Source organism: Dipteris shenzhenensis, chromosome 9 (genome assembly GCF_047967505.1).
Source record: "Dipteris shenzhenensis isolate YYH24624 ecotype China chromosome 9, Dip_SZ_1.0, whole genome shotgun sequence".
Taxonomy (NCBI): domain Eukaryota; kingdom Viridiplantae; phylum Streptophyta; class Polypodiopsida; order Gleicheniales; family Dipteridaceae; genus Dipteris; species Dipteris shenzhenensis.
Window position 1 is genome coordinate 49864841 of NC_141604.1, and position 19044 is coordinate 49883884.

At 46.1% G+C, this 19044-nt stretch overlaps 1 protein-coding gene across 1 annotated transcript in view; it reads left to right on the top strand.

Moving 5' to 3' along the window:
• The first annotated feature begins 423 nt into the window (after positions 1 to 423).
• Positions 424 to 19044, top strand: part of LOC147898783 (uncharacterized) — a 42680-nt gene continuing 24059 nt past the window's right edge. The window contains exon 1 of the mRNA XM_087379718.1: positions 424 to 868. Coding sequence (XP_087235844.1) covers positions 476 to 868 — 393 coding nt within the window. The 5' untranslated portion in view covers positions 424 to 475. The remainder of the gene's footprint in view (positions 869 to 19044) is intronic.

Here is a 19044-nt window from a genome sequence, read left to right on the forward strand (position 1 = left end):
CTTCCTCCCCTCCTTCCTCCTTGTATTGGGGAGGGCTTCACAACCCCCTTGTTGATACTCTACGCCCCCCCTCCTGCTCTTATATCCAGAGGCCAATGCACGGGAAATTTTAGATTCGGTGGCTTTTTGAAGAAGCCACCACCATCACACTACTGAAGTTTCCAGAGGGAGCCAGAAAGCACGGGAATTTTCACATCTAATCGACGTTCTGACCTTTTGGAAACCCTTACTTTAATTCACGAGTCATTAATTTTATGGCCTTATCTTAGCTTAATTCGTTTTGCGCGGAGGCCCTTGCCACACTAATTAATTGAATTTCCCTTTTTTCCTTGCTGGGGTCCCTCTATAGTGTGTGCCACTCCTAATTAATTCATTGATTGGTGCATTTTTTTAAAAACTGGGCGTGGGCTGCTTGGTGTGTAACGAGCCTAAAGGCTAACCTTAAAATGTTCAAGTTTTGTGAAGGTAAGGAAAAATGGCGGATCTCTCTTCAAAGTATGAATGTATGAATCCCTCCCTCTGTTTCCAATTTCTTGTACGATGTCGAGAGTGCCTTCCACGTCTACCTTCCCACTGGCGATACCCGTCACAAGATTGCTTTCGAAGCTTTAAGCTCTCCTCGCCTCCCTTTTCTTCCCCTGCTTCTCCTTTCCTGCCCGCCTCGCTCAGCTTAAGAGCAAAGTCTTCGCCTTTTCAGCTCTCAGTAGACGATGAACACGATCCCTTGGATTTCCCAACCGATGCATCAGACGCGGAGGTGTCGAGGCTGAGGGAGGCGGTTTTAACGTTCACTGACGAAGATTTGGAGGTGGCCGCGAAGAAGTATGATATGGAAGAGGAGCTTTTCGCAGAAATAGATTTTGCTCAGGTTGGTTTGCATTTGAGTTTGCACGGGTTGGTGTATGTTCAAATTATTTGACTCTGCTGATCGCCTGCTCTTATTGAAGAGAAACAGAAAAAATATATTATGCAAACTACAAACTTTTCACGTAGGATAATGGGTTCTCTTGGTCTTGTATCTTCAAGATTATGTCTTCGTCTTCTAGTTTCAAACCATGATTGTTTGATCGATTTATACCTTCGCAGCATGTGGTAATTTGGTTCACCCGTCTCACTAGTACACTACACAAGAACGTTAATTCTGGATTGAAATCTCCTAACCACTGTAACCAGCGAGCACCTACTCACTAATGCGTAATGCATAGCTTGTCTTTTTGTCCCGCTCAAACTCTTGGACCTCTACGATCTGGATGTTGAAATGTGATTCGTTTGTTTCATATGGACAAAATTTGACGTTAGACTCCCATTGTTACAGCCTTTGGCCAATGTTTGGATAGGTAGTTACCAGGAATGGGTGCAACTGGCCCCTCTCCGCAGAGCGTCTTTATAGCTGTGCCAAGTGTCTGAAGACTCTGCCTTCAAAAGGTTTATTTGATTGTAAAGACATCCATCCTGTGAGAGCACGGTGCTCCTTTTCTCCCACTCCTTGCTGTGTCTATGCTGAGGCTTTGGGGGCTGTTTGGTGATGGATGAAGACTGCTGCTGTTGATAGAGGAGGAGGAAGAACTGGCTTCCTTCATACACTGATGTCCCCATGCGTAAAGCCAATTGGTGGTGCGTTGCACCTTAGAAAATAAGGCCAGAACTGGCTGGAAACCGAAATGCAGCAGGGAAACCAATTCACAGCACTCTGGAGTGAATTGCACTTGTAGAGAGGACTTGTTTGGAGGCTGAACTCTGAACAGTAAGCAGGAAACTCAACGATGAGTCTGGGAATCAAATTGCATTAGAGAGACAAAGTAGGAGTGATAGAGAAAGAAAGAAAGAAAGAAAGAAAGTTTATTAAAGTCTGCTAAAGACCGATGGGACTCTGAGATTAATAGAAAACCTGATACAATGAGCAAAAGGGTGGAGCTATTGAGCAAGCATCCTAACCCATGCTAGAGAAAACTGTATAGACATAGTCAACGATACCATCAAACATTCACCCTAGTCATAAAACATCCTTGGCATCCTGATCCCCATGGAAAATGCTAAGGTACACCTGATGATGGACTAGGTAGTGTAGGCAAGAAGCCCGTGATAGATCTTTGTCTGCTATCTAGATGATTGGTCCGTCGTGCCCTTCTAGTAGCTATTCGACGCTTGACGAGCGCCATGGTAACCCCCGTCGGTCGTACCCGAGATTTGAAAATGGAAGAAATATTGGTGAGTGTGATCTGTGTGTTTGTCCTCTGTCGAGTGTGCCGCATCTTGATCTCGGGGTCCTTGCCCCTCCTGCTACTGTGGCCGGGGGGTAACATGCTTTGACTAGAAGAATTCTGTGATCATACTCTGGGATGGACCAAGTAAGGTCCCTTGCTCTTGTCTTCGGGATCTGATGTGACGCTCCCTATGTTGGACCGCCTCATGAATGAAAGCAGCCAAGCATCTCTAGTTTGGGTATGAAAGAAATTTGGAGAGGCCCCTGAATCCATCTCTGAAAAGGCAGTGGTATCGTCCACGGATCTCATAGTAGACTGGGCAACGAAAGATGAAGTGCTCCTCTGATTCCACCTCATGGCGATTGCATAGTGTGCAGATGCGACTCTCTCTGGGGATCCTCTCTACTCGCCCACCCTCGATTCAGAGTCGGTGCGATGACACGCGGAACTGTCCAATGGCAATTCTGAGTGAGTGTGGTAGGTGAATCCGGGGTGTACCCTCTTGGGATAATGAAACCCTCCTCAGAATTGTGCAGGCAGTGGTCTCGATAGAAACTGAGCTTCACAGGAAGCTCTGTTTGTGCCAACCAAGTCTTGAACATCTGTAGCTGTAAGAGATCCTCGCGGATGGTCGAGTTGGACTCATTGCCCCGAAATAGGACAAATGGGGCATCAATGCTATACTGAAAGGGTGGTAGCCTGTCTATATGGAAACCTAGTCTCTCAAACTATCTGCATGGCTAATGCAATCCAAGGTAACGTATGTCGCCCGGCAGTACAGGAGGCATATGCTTGCATGCGGTATAGATAAGCGATAGTCTGAAATGCCACATCTAACTGCAATGGAGAAGCCCCAAACTTGGCTTGAATGATCTGATGAGGAACAGATGGCTTGCTGCGGATCATCCGTGACAACAAGAGAACCTGTAATCTCTCGTGTCTGATAGATCTGGTCCCCAGCAAGTGCCGCCGTACATGCCCGCAGGTCGGACCAAGGAGTAAAGAAGGAGAACCTTGGTCTGTGGTTCCTGAAATTGTGAATGGAAGCACTGTCTTTCCAATTGGGCAAGGGAGGTGTATCCTCTACTCAGAATGGCTTGCATCGCCGGCCTCATCATGGTGTGTGTGAAAGATCAGCATGTCCATAGGAGGTAACAGGGGCCCATCTATCAGCGGACACTCCTGAAATGCCAGCGTCAGCGAGATCTATGTTGGGAATTAAAACATCCTCTCGGAAATCTAGTAGTAGCACTTGACGTGCTCCCCTCCTCGCGTTGAAGTCCCCAACTAGGAGAACATCTCTGCGGCTCGAAAAATCCATGATATCCTGGTGGAGAGGTGTGTATGGTGATGTCTCAGCCTTCTCCTGCACTGCACTGCCCTGGCGAAGTGTGATGTCTCTGGTGGAATGTAGCAGATCAATATGAAGAGATCTCGGCTAGTCGTGAGTCGTAATCGGATCCAAAGGAACCTAGAGTGTGGGTCTCTTCTCTCCATTGAGATCGCCCTAGTGGGAGACGATCTATACAGGACTGCCTCTTCTCCTGAGCCATGTACTACACCTGTCTCCCTCGTCTCCTACCCTATATGCTGACTCCCAAGTATATCCATTGACCACCTGTAGGGGGCGCTCTGGGCTCTGATGTGTCTCTGTGTAGAACTATGTCTCGTCATGTGTAGGACTCCGAGAAATTCCCAGGCTGTGACCAAAGGGTACCGTTATAGTTCCAAATGGTGCAAGTGAGGATCTCAGTATCCTGCGTCTCATAGACCTCGTCCCCCTATGTGGGAGGATGGTCAAGTGACCGACGGGGTTCGGTAATGAGACGTCCATCTCGCACTACTACCCACTTCCCCTCCTTGCGAGCCACATCCTTCAGCTGCAAGAGAGCACGTCTCTCCTTTATCTGCAAAGGAGTCAGGTCCTCATCCATAGATATAGTGGGGTGATCTGGTAGGGCCAATCTACGACGCAGAGCTGCCAAGCGTGCCTGAGTGTTTTTGAAGCGTATGACAAGAGGCTGCTCTTTGTTGGGGTCTCTCCCCACTCGCCATGCTCCCACAATAGCATGATCAGGAACCCCTAGTGTGGTCGCCACAAAGGTGGTCACGTCGTCCATCGGTGAGATCTCTGTCCGTGGAGTCCCTCGGACTTTGATGTGAGAGCCTTAGTGGTGAGAGCAAACACATTACTTCGGGCTAGAAATAAGGGCTGGCCCGCTTCTTTATTGCAATAGTACAAGGCAGCTCATGAGGTAGTAGAGTCTCATTAGAGGCCTGTAATTTATAGACTAGGCCAGCCGGCTAGAAAGCATGTGCTCGCTTTCTTGCCTAGGATATGCGATTTCTCCTACAAAACTGACATTCTCCAAAAGTAGGCGCTTTTCTCCATCAAGTGCAGCGCCTTTAGTGCTTTTAACTCAAGTGGCCCTTCATTAAGTGGGGCGCCACTTGTCTTGTACTTTTCCCTTAAAAAGTGGGGAATGAAGCACTCTCCAAAGTCTTGCACCTTGCATGAACAATATCCAACCCTTTAACACATTAGAGGTTAGTCAATGCATGCATTCTAGTTCTTGGACTAATTCCTAGTCCCTTGTGGGCGTCCCCAGAGTGTTCACATGGGCTCAAATACGCAGTGAGCTAAGAAATTTGTCCTGGCATCCATTATATGTCGCTCTTGATCATCCACTGAATGTTGTCCCTCCTGAAGCGAGGGAACTTGTTTTCCGAGGAATTTAGTGAATTCCATCTCAAAATCTTTAGGTTGTTGAAAAGAGATTCATTGACTAGAATCTCCTTTGACTGGCCAATATGCCCTTGGACGGATAATCACATTTGAAACAATTGGTTTTTTTCCGTCAATCAAAGCCTAAAAAATCTTCAGCATAGGTTTTATCTAAGGTCTTGCTGTTGGTGAAGATGCTTGCTTTCACCACCGATGAAGCATGTACAACATAAGTCTTCTCGCCCCATATGTATCTTGGATCGTCATTTGTCACTGTCCCAATCTAGGCTCCAGCGCAAAGGAAAAGAAAACTATTTCTAGTTAACTGGAGTCAACTCTTTGACCAAAGTCAATATCAAATATTTTTCTTTATTTCTTGGGAGAAGGACAAATGTGTGACGTCCCCTCGGCTTCTATTTAGTTGCCCTTATTTGAAAACCTTCTCAGTTCAACTGTAGAATTTGGGGTACTCGGAGAAAAAGGCTTCATCGACCCACTTGGCAATGGGCATCAAGTCTCGAATAGTTCTTGAACTTGACAAGCTACTTGTGGATAACCTTGCCTCTGGGTCCTTTCTTCTCTATGTGATACACAATTTTCTCTGGTTAAAGTATCTCCTCCATTTCTTCCACCTTTGGCGGCTCTTTTTGAACTAGTTCTGTGGGTTTTGGTCCTTGATATTTCTTTAGAAGATTCGTGTGGAAAGCGTTGTGGATCTTCTTGTTCTCTGGTAGTTCTAGTTGGTATTGCGACATCATTGATTGGCTCACTGGCCTGAAATGGTTCGTAATATCTCGGTTATAGCTTTGGATGGGTTTTTTCTTTCCCTTTCAAATTTTTGAGTCTCATGTTCTTGAGTACGCAATCTCCTTCTTGAAGATTCATCTCCCTCCTAGGCTTATTTGCTGCTCTTTTGTGCTTCTCTTTGGATCTTTCCATGGCTGTCCAAACCTGAGAAAAAGCTGTCTCGAGGTCTTGAACATATTGGCCAGTTGTGAAAATCTTATCCTTGGTCTTGAGAATGGGTGGTAAAATCACCTTTCCATAGATTACTTCAAAAGGGGCTTTTCCTGTAGAACTGTGAGTGGTATTGCTGTACGCAAACTCCACCAAGGGAAGGCACTTTTCCCATTCAGCTTTTTGCTCAGACCTGTATTATTTTAGAAGATCTAGCATCGTGGAATTTGCAATCTCACTTTGACTGTCTGACTAGCGGTGAAAAGAAGAAGAAAAATCCAACTTCGTCCCCATGTTATCAAATAAGGCTCTCGAAAACAAACTGGGCATCCGGGGGTCTCGGTCACTTACCCGAGTGGAAATGATGGGATTTTGATGATTATTAGCAGATTCAGTAAGCACGCTCACTTCATCCCCGTCAAAAAGACTATCAAAGTGGATCACATGGCAAAGTTGTTTATGGCATCTATGAACCGAAATATTTCGTGTTCTGAAGAATCCAATTCGATTTTTGGTTCATTCTCTTTTTCCTTAACATAAGTCACGAAGCTGAAATCAAAGACTTTATTTATTTTCCAACGGAAACACTAGATCTAACAAGAATAGCCCTTTGCAACAATGCGATGTTCTCGTTCACTATGATTTAAAACAAGCGTCTTTTCATGCGTCTTGAGATGCACTTCTTTCCGATAGAACAAGGCATCCCCAAAACTTCATTGTATTGTTCCAAAGATGAAACCATAAAATCTTCATGATTCCTAAATATAGGATCGTAAGTTTTCTAATCAAGTACAGACCCTCCTTGAAAAATCTGTTGGGCATTAAGAGACTGCCCTAACTCTGTCTTGATCCCTAATTGCATGGCTAGGTCATGAGAAATAAAGTTATATGTTGCTCCAATATTGAACAAAATCAAAACGTTCTGATCTATAACTTTGTCTCAAGAGAGACAAAGCTCTCTGGCCTGTGGATCGGCCACTCTTCCTAGCACATCAGACACTGTTTCCACCAAAGGCGGCGGCGGTTCTTTTGGCTTTTTCTGGTCCTTTGAGTTCTTCGGTGGGCTGCCAAGTGTCCTTCTGTCCCACATCCAAAACACTTTCCCTCTTGTTGGAAGGTTTCGATTTGTTCGGAAGTGAATCTAGACTTTTCTTTATAAGGCTTTGGTTCACCCCTCGGCTTCTGTGGCTGAAACTCCTTCCTTTGACCTTGGGCAGTTAGCACATTCTTGATGGTGTCTCCATTCTTGCTTTTTGATGCTGCTATTGACCATAGCAAACCCTTTTTCATTAACTTGACCAGTGAAGCTGAATGTATCAAATCTCGAAGTTTTGTCTTGGCATCAACACTCACTTGGGCACGAATACTAGGCTACAAACCAGCCCTGTACTTCCGAAGCTTAGTCTTTTCTGAAACAAGATAAGTTCCTGTCGTAAGTCTTGATAGTATCTGAAGTTGTCACGCTTAAGCTCTCCCACGTTGTATGAACATCATCATAAAAATCTTTGGGCGAAAATTGCTGTTTCTTGAAGTCTTTCCATCGCTCTGGTGTTTCATTTGCAACCAGAAGAGCTCCCCACCATGCACTTGCACTGCTTGTAACATGTAAACTTGCTATCTTCAGCTTTGAATCCTCTCGATAATGCCCTGTCCTATGTCAAACTAGCAGATGAATCGTAAAGCTTTTTCACTTAAGTGGTGAACCAAATGGACTTACTACCTTATTTAAAATCTCTGCTTCTAGATCTGGATTTCCTCCTTTTTCTACCATGTGGAGATTGCTCCCTGGATGTTGTAGAAAGAGCTGCTAGAAGATGATGAATTGGAGCTAGGAGATCCTCTATGCTTCTTGGTCCAGCCTCTTTGTCTGAGGTCAAGAGGATCTCTTTGAAGCGGATGATGAATTGGAGGTACGTGCTTTTGAGATACATGTGTGAAGGTGTTTGTCCATATCCTCCACAAGCCTCCTAACCAGTTTCTTTGATCTGCCACCAACCAGGAGCCCTGCCAGGTCCCAGCTTGCAAGAGCGTTCTTCCCAAGAGCTGTCACAATTCACCAGGACTCTGTTCAGTGCTGGTTGTTGATTCGCAATTCTCCAGAGGGCCTCTCAAGACAAGCGTACTGTTTGTGCATGGCTATTTCAGCTTCCACGCAGGTCAATTCACTATTCTGCATGCTCCCAGGGCTGTTCTAGTTGATTCACAATTTGCAGGAGTCTTCCAGGGCTGTTCTATTGAATCACAATTTGCCAGGAGCTCTCTTGGCCAGTCATTTTTCAGGTTTGCACCTTTTGGGGCTGCTCCGGTGCCTCCAACAGGTCACCATCAGATTTTCATCTCTGTAAGGGCCATCCAGGGCTTCTAGACTGGTGATTTTTCTCCAGCGGGCTTCCAGGGTTTCTTTTTGCTGATGTTCACCTGCCAGAGTGCCAGAGAACTGAACCAGGGAGATTCGTTTTCATGCTTGCTGTTGTTCCAGGGTTTCCCAGACCTTCAGATCAGCTTTCCGGAAGCTTTCCTACTGCCTTAGAATCTTGAGATCATGTTGCTTTGTTGCAACTAGCCTTTCTGTTTGCCAGGAACAGCCAAGGTTGGTTGTTTTGTCAGGAACAGCCAGGGTTGGTTGTTTTTCTGACTTGCCAGGACTCCCTTGACGGGTATCAGAGCTGCCATGACAGATTTGGCTGATTTCTCTCTTGCCAAGACTCCCTTGAAGGGCTGCCATGGGATATTACACTGGACTAGGATGCCTTTCTGTGATTGCATAGCAGGACGGAAGTGCCTCTGAACGGATTATTCAGTTGGCTGTTTTTGGGCTGATGTATGACAGTGCTTTTTCTTGTATTTGGATGCCTTTTGAGTAAAGATAAAGAAATACCGAAAGGGGCGCTAAGTTTAGGGCCAATCTGGTGTCTGGTGCAGGATGAGGGCAATCTAGCTTTTGAGAATTGTGTTCTAAGTTATTTTTGTTTGCTGTGGAACGTTCTAAATGGCTGGAAATTAAGTATTTGCTGGCTATTATCTGTTCACTGCCCTTTGGAGATTCTGAAGGACGGTTTCAGTGGGAGATGGTGCTATGCTGCTGAAACAGAACACCAAACCTCAACCATATGCTGGCCAACCCCGGGCTAAAACTGTGGCTGGTCACCCTCTCCTTGGATCACGACTTGTACGGCTGATATCTACTGATGTAGGGCAAGTTTCAGGAGCTGGCTCACGACTACACAAGGGGCGAAGATGCTGCTGGAGGCTGGGAACTAAATGGGAGACTGAGGGGTAAACATCTCCTTGAATAGGGCTCAAAAACCAGCCAACTGGTTGGTGGTTTGACCGACCCGCTTGGTCAAGTCAAATAACCTGACTTGGTCAACGCATTTTTGGCCGACTCTGGGCAACAAACTTAGTTTTAAAATCAACAGGTGGAAAGGGCCCAAAAATCCCAAAACTATGTTGCATCTAAAAGCTGTGAGATGGTGACTGTGCAGCCAGTTGTCACTACCACTTGTGCCTAGCACTGGCAAGAAAAGAAAACGCAGCTTGGAGATAAAGATTTATATGGAATTTGTTGGCAGGACTTGCTAAAGCATGAAAAGACCCTCTTTTTAGGAGGCTTGTGGAGGATATGGACAAACACCTTCACACATGGAGGATATGGACAAACACCTTGGATAGCTGGGGAGCAAGAAAAACAAGATTCTGATATGAGATGGAGCTGAACCAGCCCTGACTTAGCCCTCAATTAACTTGAGCCAAGAATAGGTGCCTTTGTTTGCCTTCCAAGTCACTGGATTTTTACCCCTCTCTAACCCTTAGATCCTTTGCCTTGGCCCATGGAATTAATTGCACTGAAGTGTCCTTTACAATTTTAACAAGTTTGAGGCCAAGTCAGTCATTGTAAATTCCTAAATACTAGAAATTCACGTCCCCGTGACACCCACAGTCATAGTTAGGGGAGTCTTCTCAACTCAGTTTTGTATGCCGATTCGGCACTCGTGTAAGATGCCAGCAGTTGGTAGCCATTTTCATACCATTAGCCTTCCAAAGTGCAGTGCCTCCGCATCAGTGGCCAAGTCAGTCTTCGGTAATTCACGAGGACAACATACAGTTTGACACTATTAGAGTGCCATACTACCTGTTGATCAGGAGTTCCCAGTAGTAGCGTGGTGGGATGATTGGCCACAACAGTTCGGCTTCTAGAGTTCGCAATAGTACTGGTTCTCAAGAGTTTTTATTGAGCCGCCGTGTTATCATAGAAGAGCATTTGTTCCTCAGCCTTTTTAAAAAGTGCTAGATCAGTCCCAGTGCTAGATTGTTATTCCCCATTTCTTTGGGAGAACAGTCAAGTTTCTCATCATGATCAAATTTGCTTGGCAGATTCACTCAGCCCCTCAATAGTTACCATCATCGAGAATTTAAGCAGGAGGGAATGTCACATGCACCCATGCACTAGCGTGCATTATAACACACAGTTAGACCCAAGGTATTTTATCGTATGCCGTGACCCCTTTGTGAGCCCTAGTCCAGGGACGAGTTAGGCACAAGATACGTGGGTCCATTCCTATTGCCCAAAGTCACAGGTCACGACAGAGCAGTTGAAGTCGCCAGGGCAAAGCATTGCGAGATATCCACCTAGCAACAAGTTCATAAGATGGGAATGTCACATGCACCCGTGCTAGGTAGAGGTGGCAGTGACAACTGGCTGCACATTTACCATCTTGCATCCTTTAGGTGCAGCATATTTTTGAGATTTTTGGGCCTTTTTAGCAGCTTTCGGTCACCTAGGTCATTTGACACCAACCAACCAAGTTGGTCAACCGACTGGTATGGTTGGTCAAATCAGCGGCCAGTTGGCTGGTTTTCCAGCCCTATTTAAGGGGCTGTTTACCCCTCAGTCTCGACTGGACCAAGTAGGTTGGTCAACCGACTGGTATGGTCGGTCAAACCACCAGTCAGTTGGTTGGTTTTCCAGCCCTATTTAAGGGGCTGTTTACCCCTCAGTATCCCATTCGGTTCCCAGCCTCCAGCAGCATCTCAACCCCTCGTGCACTCTAGAAACTTGCCGTACAGTAGCAGATAGCAGCCGTACAAGTCACGATCTAAGGAGAGGGCGACCAGACGCAGGGTTGGCCAACATATGGTTGAGGTTTGGTGTTATGTTTCATCAGCGTAACTCCATCTTCCTAGTGGAGTCTCCGTTTTTATGCCGATTTGGCACTCATGTACAACCGTAGTCAGGGCATTTATGCCTGCACTATAAAGAAAGTAGTGTACTATAATTTTGGAAGATCTCTGGTGTCTCTGCATTTCATAAACAACAGTAAGTCCTTGTATGTTCCGCTTGTTTCGTTATTGATTTCATCTTGTGAAGGTGCCATATTCTCGATCAAGAAGATAGTTGATTTGGGAGCGCAAACAGGACTGAACCAATTCGTCAAGATTTGGGGCTTTTTTGAGCTGAGAATTCATCAATGTAGGGTGATTCCACCACCCAGGATAGTGCCAAAATCTTGGAATAGCTTGAGCTCAAATCACAATTGGGTTTTAGTTTGATGGGGAACTGGCCGGCTGAAGCAGGCTGAGCTGAATCGCAAGCTAGTAGGAGCTTCTAGTCCAGATCTTGGTGTTGAAAAACTCTTGTTCGGGTTGAGAATCCTTTGGCTCTTTCAAATCGCTGATGTCCCACTCAAGTTGACTTGGTTCTAGGATGGTTGCCACCAAGGAAAGTGGCAAACCTTGATTTGATACCATTGAGACCTTAAACCAAAGCTTAACTCAGCTTCCACCAAGAAAATGTAGCCTTTGGTTAGAAAACAAGGCCAGAACTGGCTGGAAACCAAAACAGAGTAGGGGAAACCAATTTGCAGCACTCTGGAATCACACTAGTAGAGAGGACTTGTTTGGAGGCTGGAAACTCCGAACAGCAAGCAGGAAACTCAACGATGAGGCTGGAAATCAAATCACATCAGAGAGAGAAATTGGGAGAAGGAGTGAGAGAGAGAAAACACAACACTAGGTGCCAGAAATAAGGGCTAGCCCCCCATGAAGGTCTTTATTGCAATAGAAATATCTTTGTATAAGGCGGCTCTCAAGGGAGTAGAGAGTCTGGGTACTTTTGCAAGGCCTGGCATGCATGTTGGAGATATCATAGCCAAAGAGTGTGTTGGTTACGTTGTTCTAGGAAATCTAGTAGTGGGTTGATGTGTGAGTGCCACATGTCGCCATGGGACTTATCCCATATGCACTTGGTAGCCCATAAAGGCTATACTTCACTAGTCTCATTTGATGATGATGATAAATGAATGAAAGCTTCCCTGGTGTCTACTTTTGGTTATCACTTCTTCTCTCCCTAGCCTCTCCCTCTCTCACTCTCACCATGTTTCTAACATGGTATTAGAGCAGGTCAGTCCTGCCCTAGCCCGCGCTGCCACGTCATCATCTTCTCCAACCTAACCCTAACTCTGCTCAGCTTCCTCCTTGCAGCCGCCTCATTTTGCCTCCTTCCTTCAGCTGTTTGCATCCGTCTAGAGCTTCTCCATTACTTGCTTCCATTGCCGCCACCATTTGAGTGTTCTAGGCGCCCTTGGCTCCCTCCTTGCTTGCTGGTTGGCAGGTGCGCCTGCACGTGTGGACTTTTGAGGTCGCCTTGAAGCCTTCTATCTAGGGATTTCAGAGCTGCTGCTGCATAAACGCCCACAACAGAGGCATCTCCGAGATGTTTTGAGGCTTCCAACATAGATATATCGGCTGATTCTATGTTTGGAGACCTGCTGCAGCACTTCGGTGTGCTTTGAACAGCCGTTTTTCAGCTTGGTGACCTGCTACATCAATTCGGAGCTGTCTTGGTGAACCGACATGCATATTTCGGACCTTCTCCAGCATTCCAAGCAGTCACAATGCCTACAAGTGCTGCTTTTTTGGTTCAGCTCTGCATTTCGGAGCCTCTTCTTGCTGTGTTTTGATTCGGGTTCGCATTTGGAGCACCACCAGCTACCTATATCTGCCCTCTTGCATACGTGGAGTCTCTTATTGCGTTTTGAAGACCTAGACCAGCCTATTCATGTGCTGGTTATTCATTTCAGCTTGCAGCCCGCCTCCATGAAGCCATTTTTCACCATGACTTCCTTGTCCGCTAGTTCCTTGCTCATGGAGAAGTTCAAGGGGGAAGGTTTTCCCACATGGCAAACCAAGATGCAACTGCTCCTTATGCGTGATGGAGTTTGGGATGATGTCGAGGACGATGAAGTTGATACACTTGATCGGCAACAACGCAAGTTGTGGAAGCAGCAGAATGCAAAAGCCTTTGCCCTCATTGGTCTTTGCTTGGCCGACGCTCTCGTCCATCATGTGGACTTCAAGTCAAATGCTAAGGAGATTCGGGATTTCCTTGAGACGTTATTTTTTGACGCTCAAGTTTTATGATTTGAAAATGGAAGAGTGATGAGTTGAGTGATCATCTAGCAAGGTTTCAATCTCTTGTTCAACAACTCTGAAGTTTGAAAAGCGCGCCTGATGGTGAAGATAAGATGGCTGTCCTTATGAAGAGTATGCACAAGATAGCACACTTTGAGCAAACTCTTGAAGTTCTACGCCTTGCCACCACCACGTTTGATGATATGCTAACTCTACTCATTTAGAAGGACCGTCGTAATAAAGAAGCCATCCTTGCCTCCACTGGTGATCAAGCATTTGCCTCCACAAGCAAATGGAAGACCAACAAGAATATTATTTGCAGGTTTTGTAAGAGAAAAGGACACATTGAAGCTAATTGCTTCAAGAAGAAGGAATAGGAATGAGAGAAGCACCATGCCAATCTCCTTGCTGAAGAACAAGCCAAAACTGAAGAGGCCCCTCAGGAGATACATGCAGCCACAGCTGAGGTTCATGACCTCTCTCTTGAGGAGCCTTATGACTCGGATCCTTGGGCTTTCTAGGCCCCATATGCTATGTGTTTTTGTGTTGAGTCCATAAAGGTTCTCAAGCTTGAGTTGTCTCTCTAAAATGAATGTATTTGGAGTCAATAAGAGATACTCTTACCCCCCGAAATGATTGTATGGTTTTTTACTTTGGTATGATGGTATTGACCACCTAGTTCAGAGTAAGGGGGGGTGACGAGATGGTCTACCCTTGCCGGTCTATCACATGCACCCCTGCACTTGGGTGCAAAGTGACACACTAGCTACATCGACAAGTGTGTAATAGTTCCCTAATAGGAGATTTTGTCGTATGCTGTGACCCCTTTGTGAGCCTTTGTCCAAGGACAGTCAGGCACAAGCTACGTAAGTCAGTCTCTAAGCCTTAGGTCAAGTCAGAAGATCAGTTCTTGTTCACTGGTACCCACAGGACAACAGTAGGTTAGTGTTTCCATCTTAGGTTTAGTGATAGGTCTAGGTCCAGCAGGAGCCCTTCTGGGCCCTCTCAGGGCTGGAACATATGAAGGGGAATGGGCTGGGGGAGGGCTTCTTATATAGGCTGCCCTACATCCCACCCAAGGTGGGCTTTTGTGGGGAAAAGGGCTGCAAAGCCTGTTTAGGGCAGATTGGGTCAGCCCCAGCCCCCTATTTAAGGGGGAGCCCCTTGCCTCCTTCCTCATTCAGTTCCCTCACATCTTCGGCCTCCTACAGCTCCCCTCCAGCCCGTTTGAACAGCCTCACACTCACCCCCAATGGCCCTCTGACCAGCCTCAGCCTTTGGCATTAGTTCAGCCCTCTGGGAAGGTGTTCACACAGCGCATTAGACGGGGAGTTGGGATGGCACATGGAGTAAGGTTTGGGGTCTGTTTCAGCAGCTCTTTCAGTTATCTTTTATAGTTTTGCCCAGCTCACTCTCAGCTCTATACTTCAGTCATCTCTCAGCTCTCTTTTAGGATCTATCACTCCTAGATTTCACTCTCTCACTCACGCAATAACCCTGCATTCCGGTGGACAGCACAAGCCTCTCCCTTGCCTTGTAGTGGCGTCCTACATCGTCAGTGTGGACAGCATCAAGGTCTCGGTATTGGTCGACGTTGCCTCTCAGGTCTTTGGGTTTGCTATACGTGTGCAGAATGAGCTCTTCAGAAGCGCATTTCCGTGCTCTCTCGAAGAGTGTTCTTTGTATTTCTCAGTTCTCCAAGTATAAAGCAAATTCTCCTTTGATTGGGGGAGGGGGCCCTCAGTGGGTACAGGGACCCAATCGGTTGTCGACTCTACTATCCTTCTACCCCCATCTCCTTTCTCTCTCTATGGTGGATTACGCTAATTTCTCGCTAAAGATTTAAAAGAAGGTCTTGCTGTGAATTACATGATCAGATTACCGTTGCATGTTACGTTGGTATTAGAGCTTCGGTCTATATCCAGCTTGACTACCGTGAGTGTATGGTTGTGTTGAGATCCAGAAAGGACACACAATCAAGCGCCATGGAAGGGTCAGGAAAAAGATTCACCCTTGAAGACTTTGAAGAGGAGAAAGACTACCAATAAGATACGCTTCCGCCAAGTGCTCAAGAAGTGATGGCGAACCTTCTAGAGCAGAATGGGGTCCTCCTACAGCAACTCGAAGAGCATTCATCTTAGCTAGAAGAAAGCAGAAGACAACTGGACTAGACAAAACAACGTCTGGAGGAAAAAGAAGCAGAAAAACCGCTGGAAGAAAGAGGAATCACAGATTTTAAAAAACTGCTCTTGTTGATGTGTGACGAACGCAAAAATGAGGAGGCACTGCGACGCGCAAAGCTCGCCTAGGTAGAGAGGCAACAAAAGCTAGACCGAGAGGCGATGCTTCTCCAACACAAACAGATGCTAGCTGCTATGCAGGTAAGTTTGAGCGCATCAGTCGTCACCACCACAGCTTTGTCATCAACAAAGGTGACACCACTTACTCGGTCCACTCCAAATTTTGTTAAGTATGATAGTAATTGTGACCATTCAGCAATTTTGCAATTTATTCATCAGTTTGTAGCTCATTTTTTGTTAACGTGGATTCAAGATGAGCAAGCCAAAGTCCACCTCGTAGCCCCTCATCTTATGGGTGAGGCGGTGACCAGGTGGCAACATTGGGCTAGTAAGCATACTGACCCTACAACGTTTAAGACGAATTTCGTTTGGACAATGTTTGTGGCCGACCTCAAAGCCCTGTTTCTCCCACCCCAATATATGCTTAACCTGGAGGATGAGTTTTCTCGTCTCTCCCACAATGGTTTGTCTGTGTTGACATACAGTAACAAGGTCATCACGCTGGCACAGCAGTTGGGTGTGACGGAGAGCGCCAAGATGAAGCAATTCATTCGAGGATTGGACTCCAACGTCGGTTATACCATTCGAAACTTCGGCATGTTAGATTACGAGCGGGCGCTGACTCTCGCACAGAATCAGGAGATGATGCTGAACGGGGGAAAGCCCAAGCAGGTCCAGAAAGATTCCAAAGCTCTGTAGCAGTCAAAGAACACAGCGGGTAAGGATTAGAAGAAGGACAACCACAGTTCCAAAAGAATGATGGCCAGGCTTCTGGTCAAAAGGAGTCCAAGCCCAAGATGATTCCAGATGAGAAGGCTAAAGGGGGTATTACGGGAGGCTATCTACAGCCTGACGAGCATAAGCGGTACCACCTAGAACATTGCTGCTTTCATTGCCATCACATCGCTGGGCATGGCAAGAAGGATTGTCCGAAGTGGCTTGTTGAGAAGGTTGCGAAAGCGCCTACTTCGTCCGTTGCCAATGTATTGGCTCTTTCAGCCCCGCCTCCATCCTTAGCTACGAATGCCATCTTCCCTACTTTGAACGCCATTCCCACAGTGGCCTTTCAAGCTAAGAAGGAGGGCTATTTCTCATATCAAAGAAAGGCGCTCATTCGAGCGTACGGCACAGCTAATGGGCATCGGTTTATTATCCTGTTCGATATGGAGAGTTCATAAGATGCCATCTGCCCTCAGCTTGCCAAGACAGTGGGGTGCACCTTGTTGCCTCACGAGCTTGCAGTGGATGGGTTCACGCCCGGCTTACGCACACACATCACGCATAAGGTCATTCATTTCACCTTTTTAGTTCAAAAGGCCATGTTTACACGGGATTTTATTCTGACTCCTTTGATGGGATGCGACATGATCCTCGGGATTCGAGGATTCTGTGAGCATGTACCAACGCCTGATTGTCAACAGGACACCTTCATTATTGTGGAAGGTTTATCTGAGCCCGCCGTGATATGCGGTGATCGGAGCATACCAGGGATTTCGTCAATCTTGCATATTCAAACAGGTCGCGCTGCCCGCAAGGGTGCCATGTGTGCACTTGTCTACGTCCAATACCAAATCACTGCAGTTCAAGCCGCTCCTCCAATGAAAGCAATGGTGGATCTACTCCAAGAGTTCTAAGACATCATGCTCCGGGATGATCTGCCACCCCAGCTTCCTCCCAATTGACCAGAAGACCATCGCCGGTAAGCAACAAGTTTCCTATGCCCGCATTGAGTACATCTTGGAAAGACTCAATGGTGCAAGATTTTTTTCAAAGATTGACCTCAAGAGTAGCTACCATCAAGTCCGGATTTTTGAAGCTGACATCCCAAAGACAGCTTTCCAAACAGAGCGAGCTCATTACAAGTTTGTTGTCATGCCCTTTGGTCTGAAGACTGCACCACCAACATTCAACAAGATGATGTCACGAGTATTTGTAAAGTATATTGGAAAGTGCATGTTCATCTTTCTCGATGATATCCTTATCTTTTCCGCTACAGCCGAGCATCATATTAAGGATGTGCGATGTGCCCTACAGTTATTACGTGATAACCAGCTATACCTCAACGCAAAGAAAAGTGAATTCGGTTTGCTGGAAATTCAGTATTTAGGCTACATCATTAGTGCTCAAGGGATTCGATTGGACCTAGAGAAGATTCAAGCTATCACAAGTTGGGTTGTTCCCACGACGGCTCAGGAGATCTGATCCTTTGTGGATTTATGTCAAGCATACAGCTCGCACATGGATGGTTTCTCGACACACGCAATCCCTTACAGATTTACCGAAGGGATAAAGACAAGCATACGAAAAATTTAAGTCATAGGCAAAGCTTTGCAGGCCTTCCTTGACTTGCAACGGTTGGCCAGGACAGCACCAATTATGAAGATCGCCTAGCAATGTTGCCATCGGGGCAATTTTACAGCAACAAGATAGGCCCGTGGCATATTATAGCAGAGAGCTTAACGATGCTGAAAAAAACTATTCAGTTTATGATATAGAGCTCCTCGGTGTCATCCAAGCATTAAAACATTGGAAGCCTTTCCTATACGGATGGACTTTCACGGTTAAGATTGATCACCAAGCCCTTAAGTAGCTTCAGACAATGCCTAAGTGCACAATGGTGCGATCGACAGCAACGGTGGAGTCAAATATTCCAGCAGTTTGGGGGAATGATCGAGTACGTTCCCGACAAAAACAACCCCGTTGCCGACGCTCTCAGTCGGAAAGGTTCCATCCAGATCATTGAATAGGCCACTGTGCTCGAAATTAAAGGAAATGATCTTGATAACATGAAGGCACAGTACGCGGAGTCAGCAAAGTTTGGCACGCAGTTCTAGTTAGCCACGACGCTTGCTCCAAGCCATTACTCATTAGAGGACGATTGGCTTTTCTATAAGAAAAGATTGTGTACTCAAATCTATCTTAAATGGTGCGTTGCCCTATCAGCTAGATTTAGATTTAGATGCTCGTTTGGGAGAGACTAAAATGAAATCGTTTAGACTTCACAAGCAGTTGTAGCTTGAATGAAGAGATTTGGACTACTTTTTGATTAGCCTTCCCCTTTAGTGCTAGCCTTCGTCATGGCTGAGTTTGCCCTTCACCTCCGGAGTGCCGACAGAAACTCAGTATGAAGACTTTGTATAAATGGATGCTCAAGTATGTGTGGGTGTATGGATTTGTATGTGTGAGAGCATGCTTTTATACTATGGTCTACACCCACTGTTGGGCGCTGATGACGTCAATGGGGATGTCATAGCAGCTAGTCCCTGCTATGCATGATGGAGTTTATGGTTTTCAATCTTATGAGTGACTATCGTGAGATTGAAACTGCACTATGTTGTGTTTTTAGAGGATGAGTTTAGGAATGTTCTTGGATTTATCTAGGTATATTGACCAAACACATATCACATGGCCTACATCATATGGTGACTAGAGGTGATTTACAAAAAGA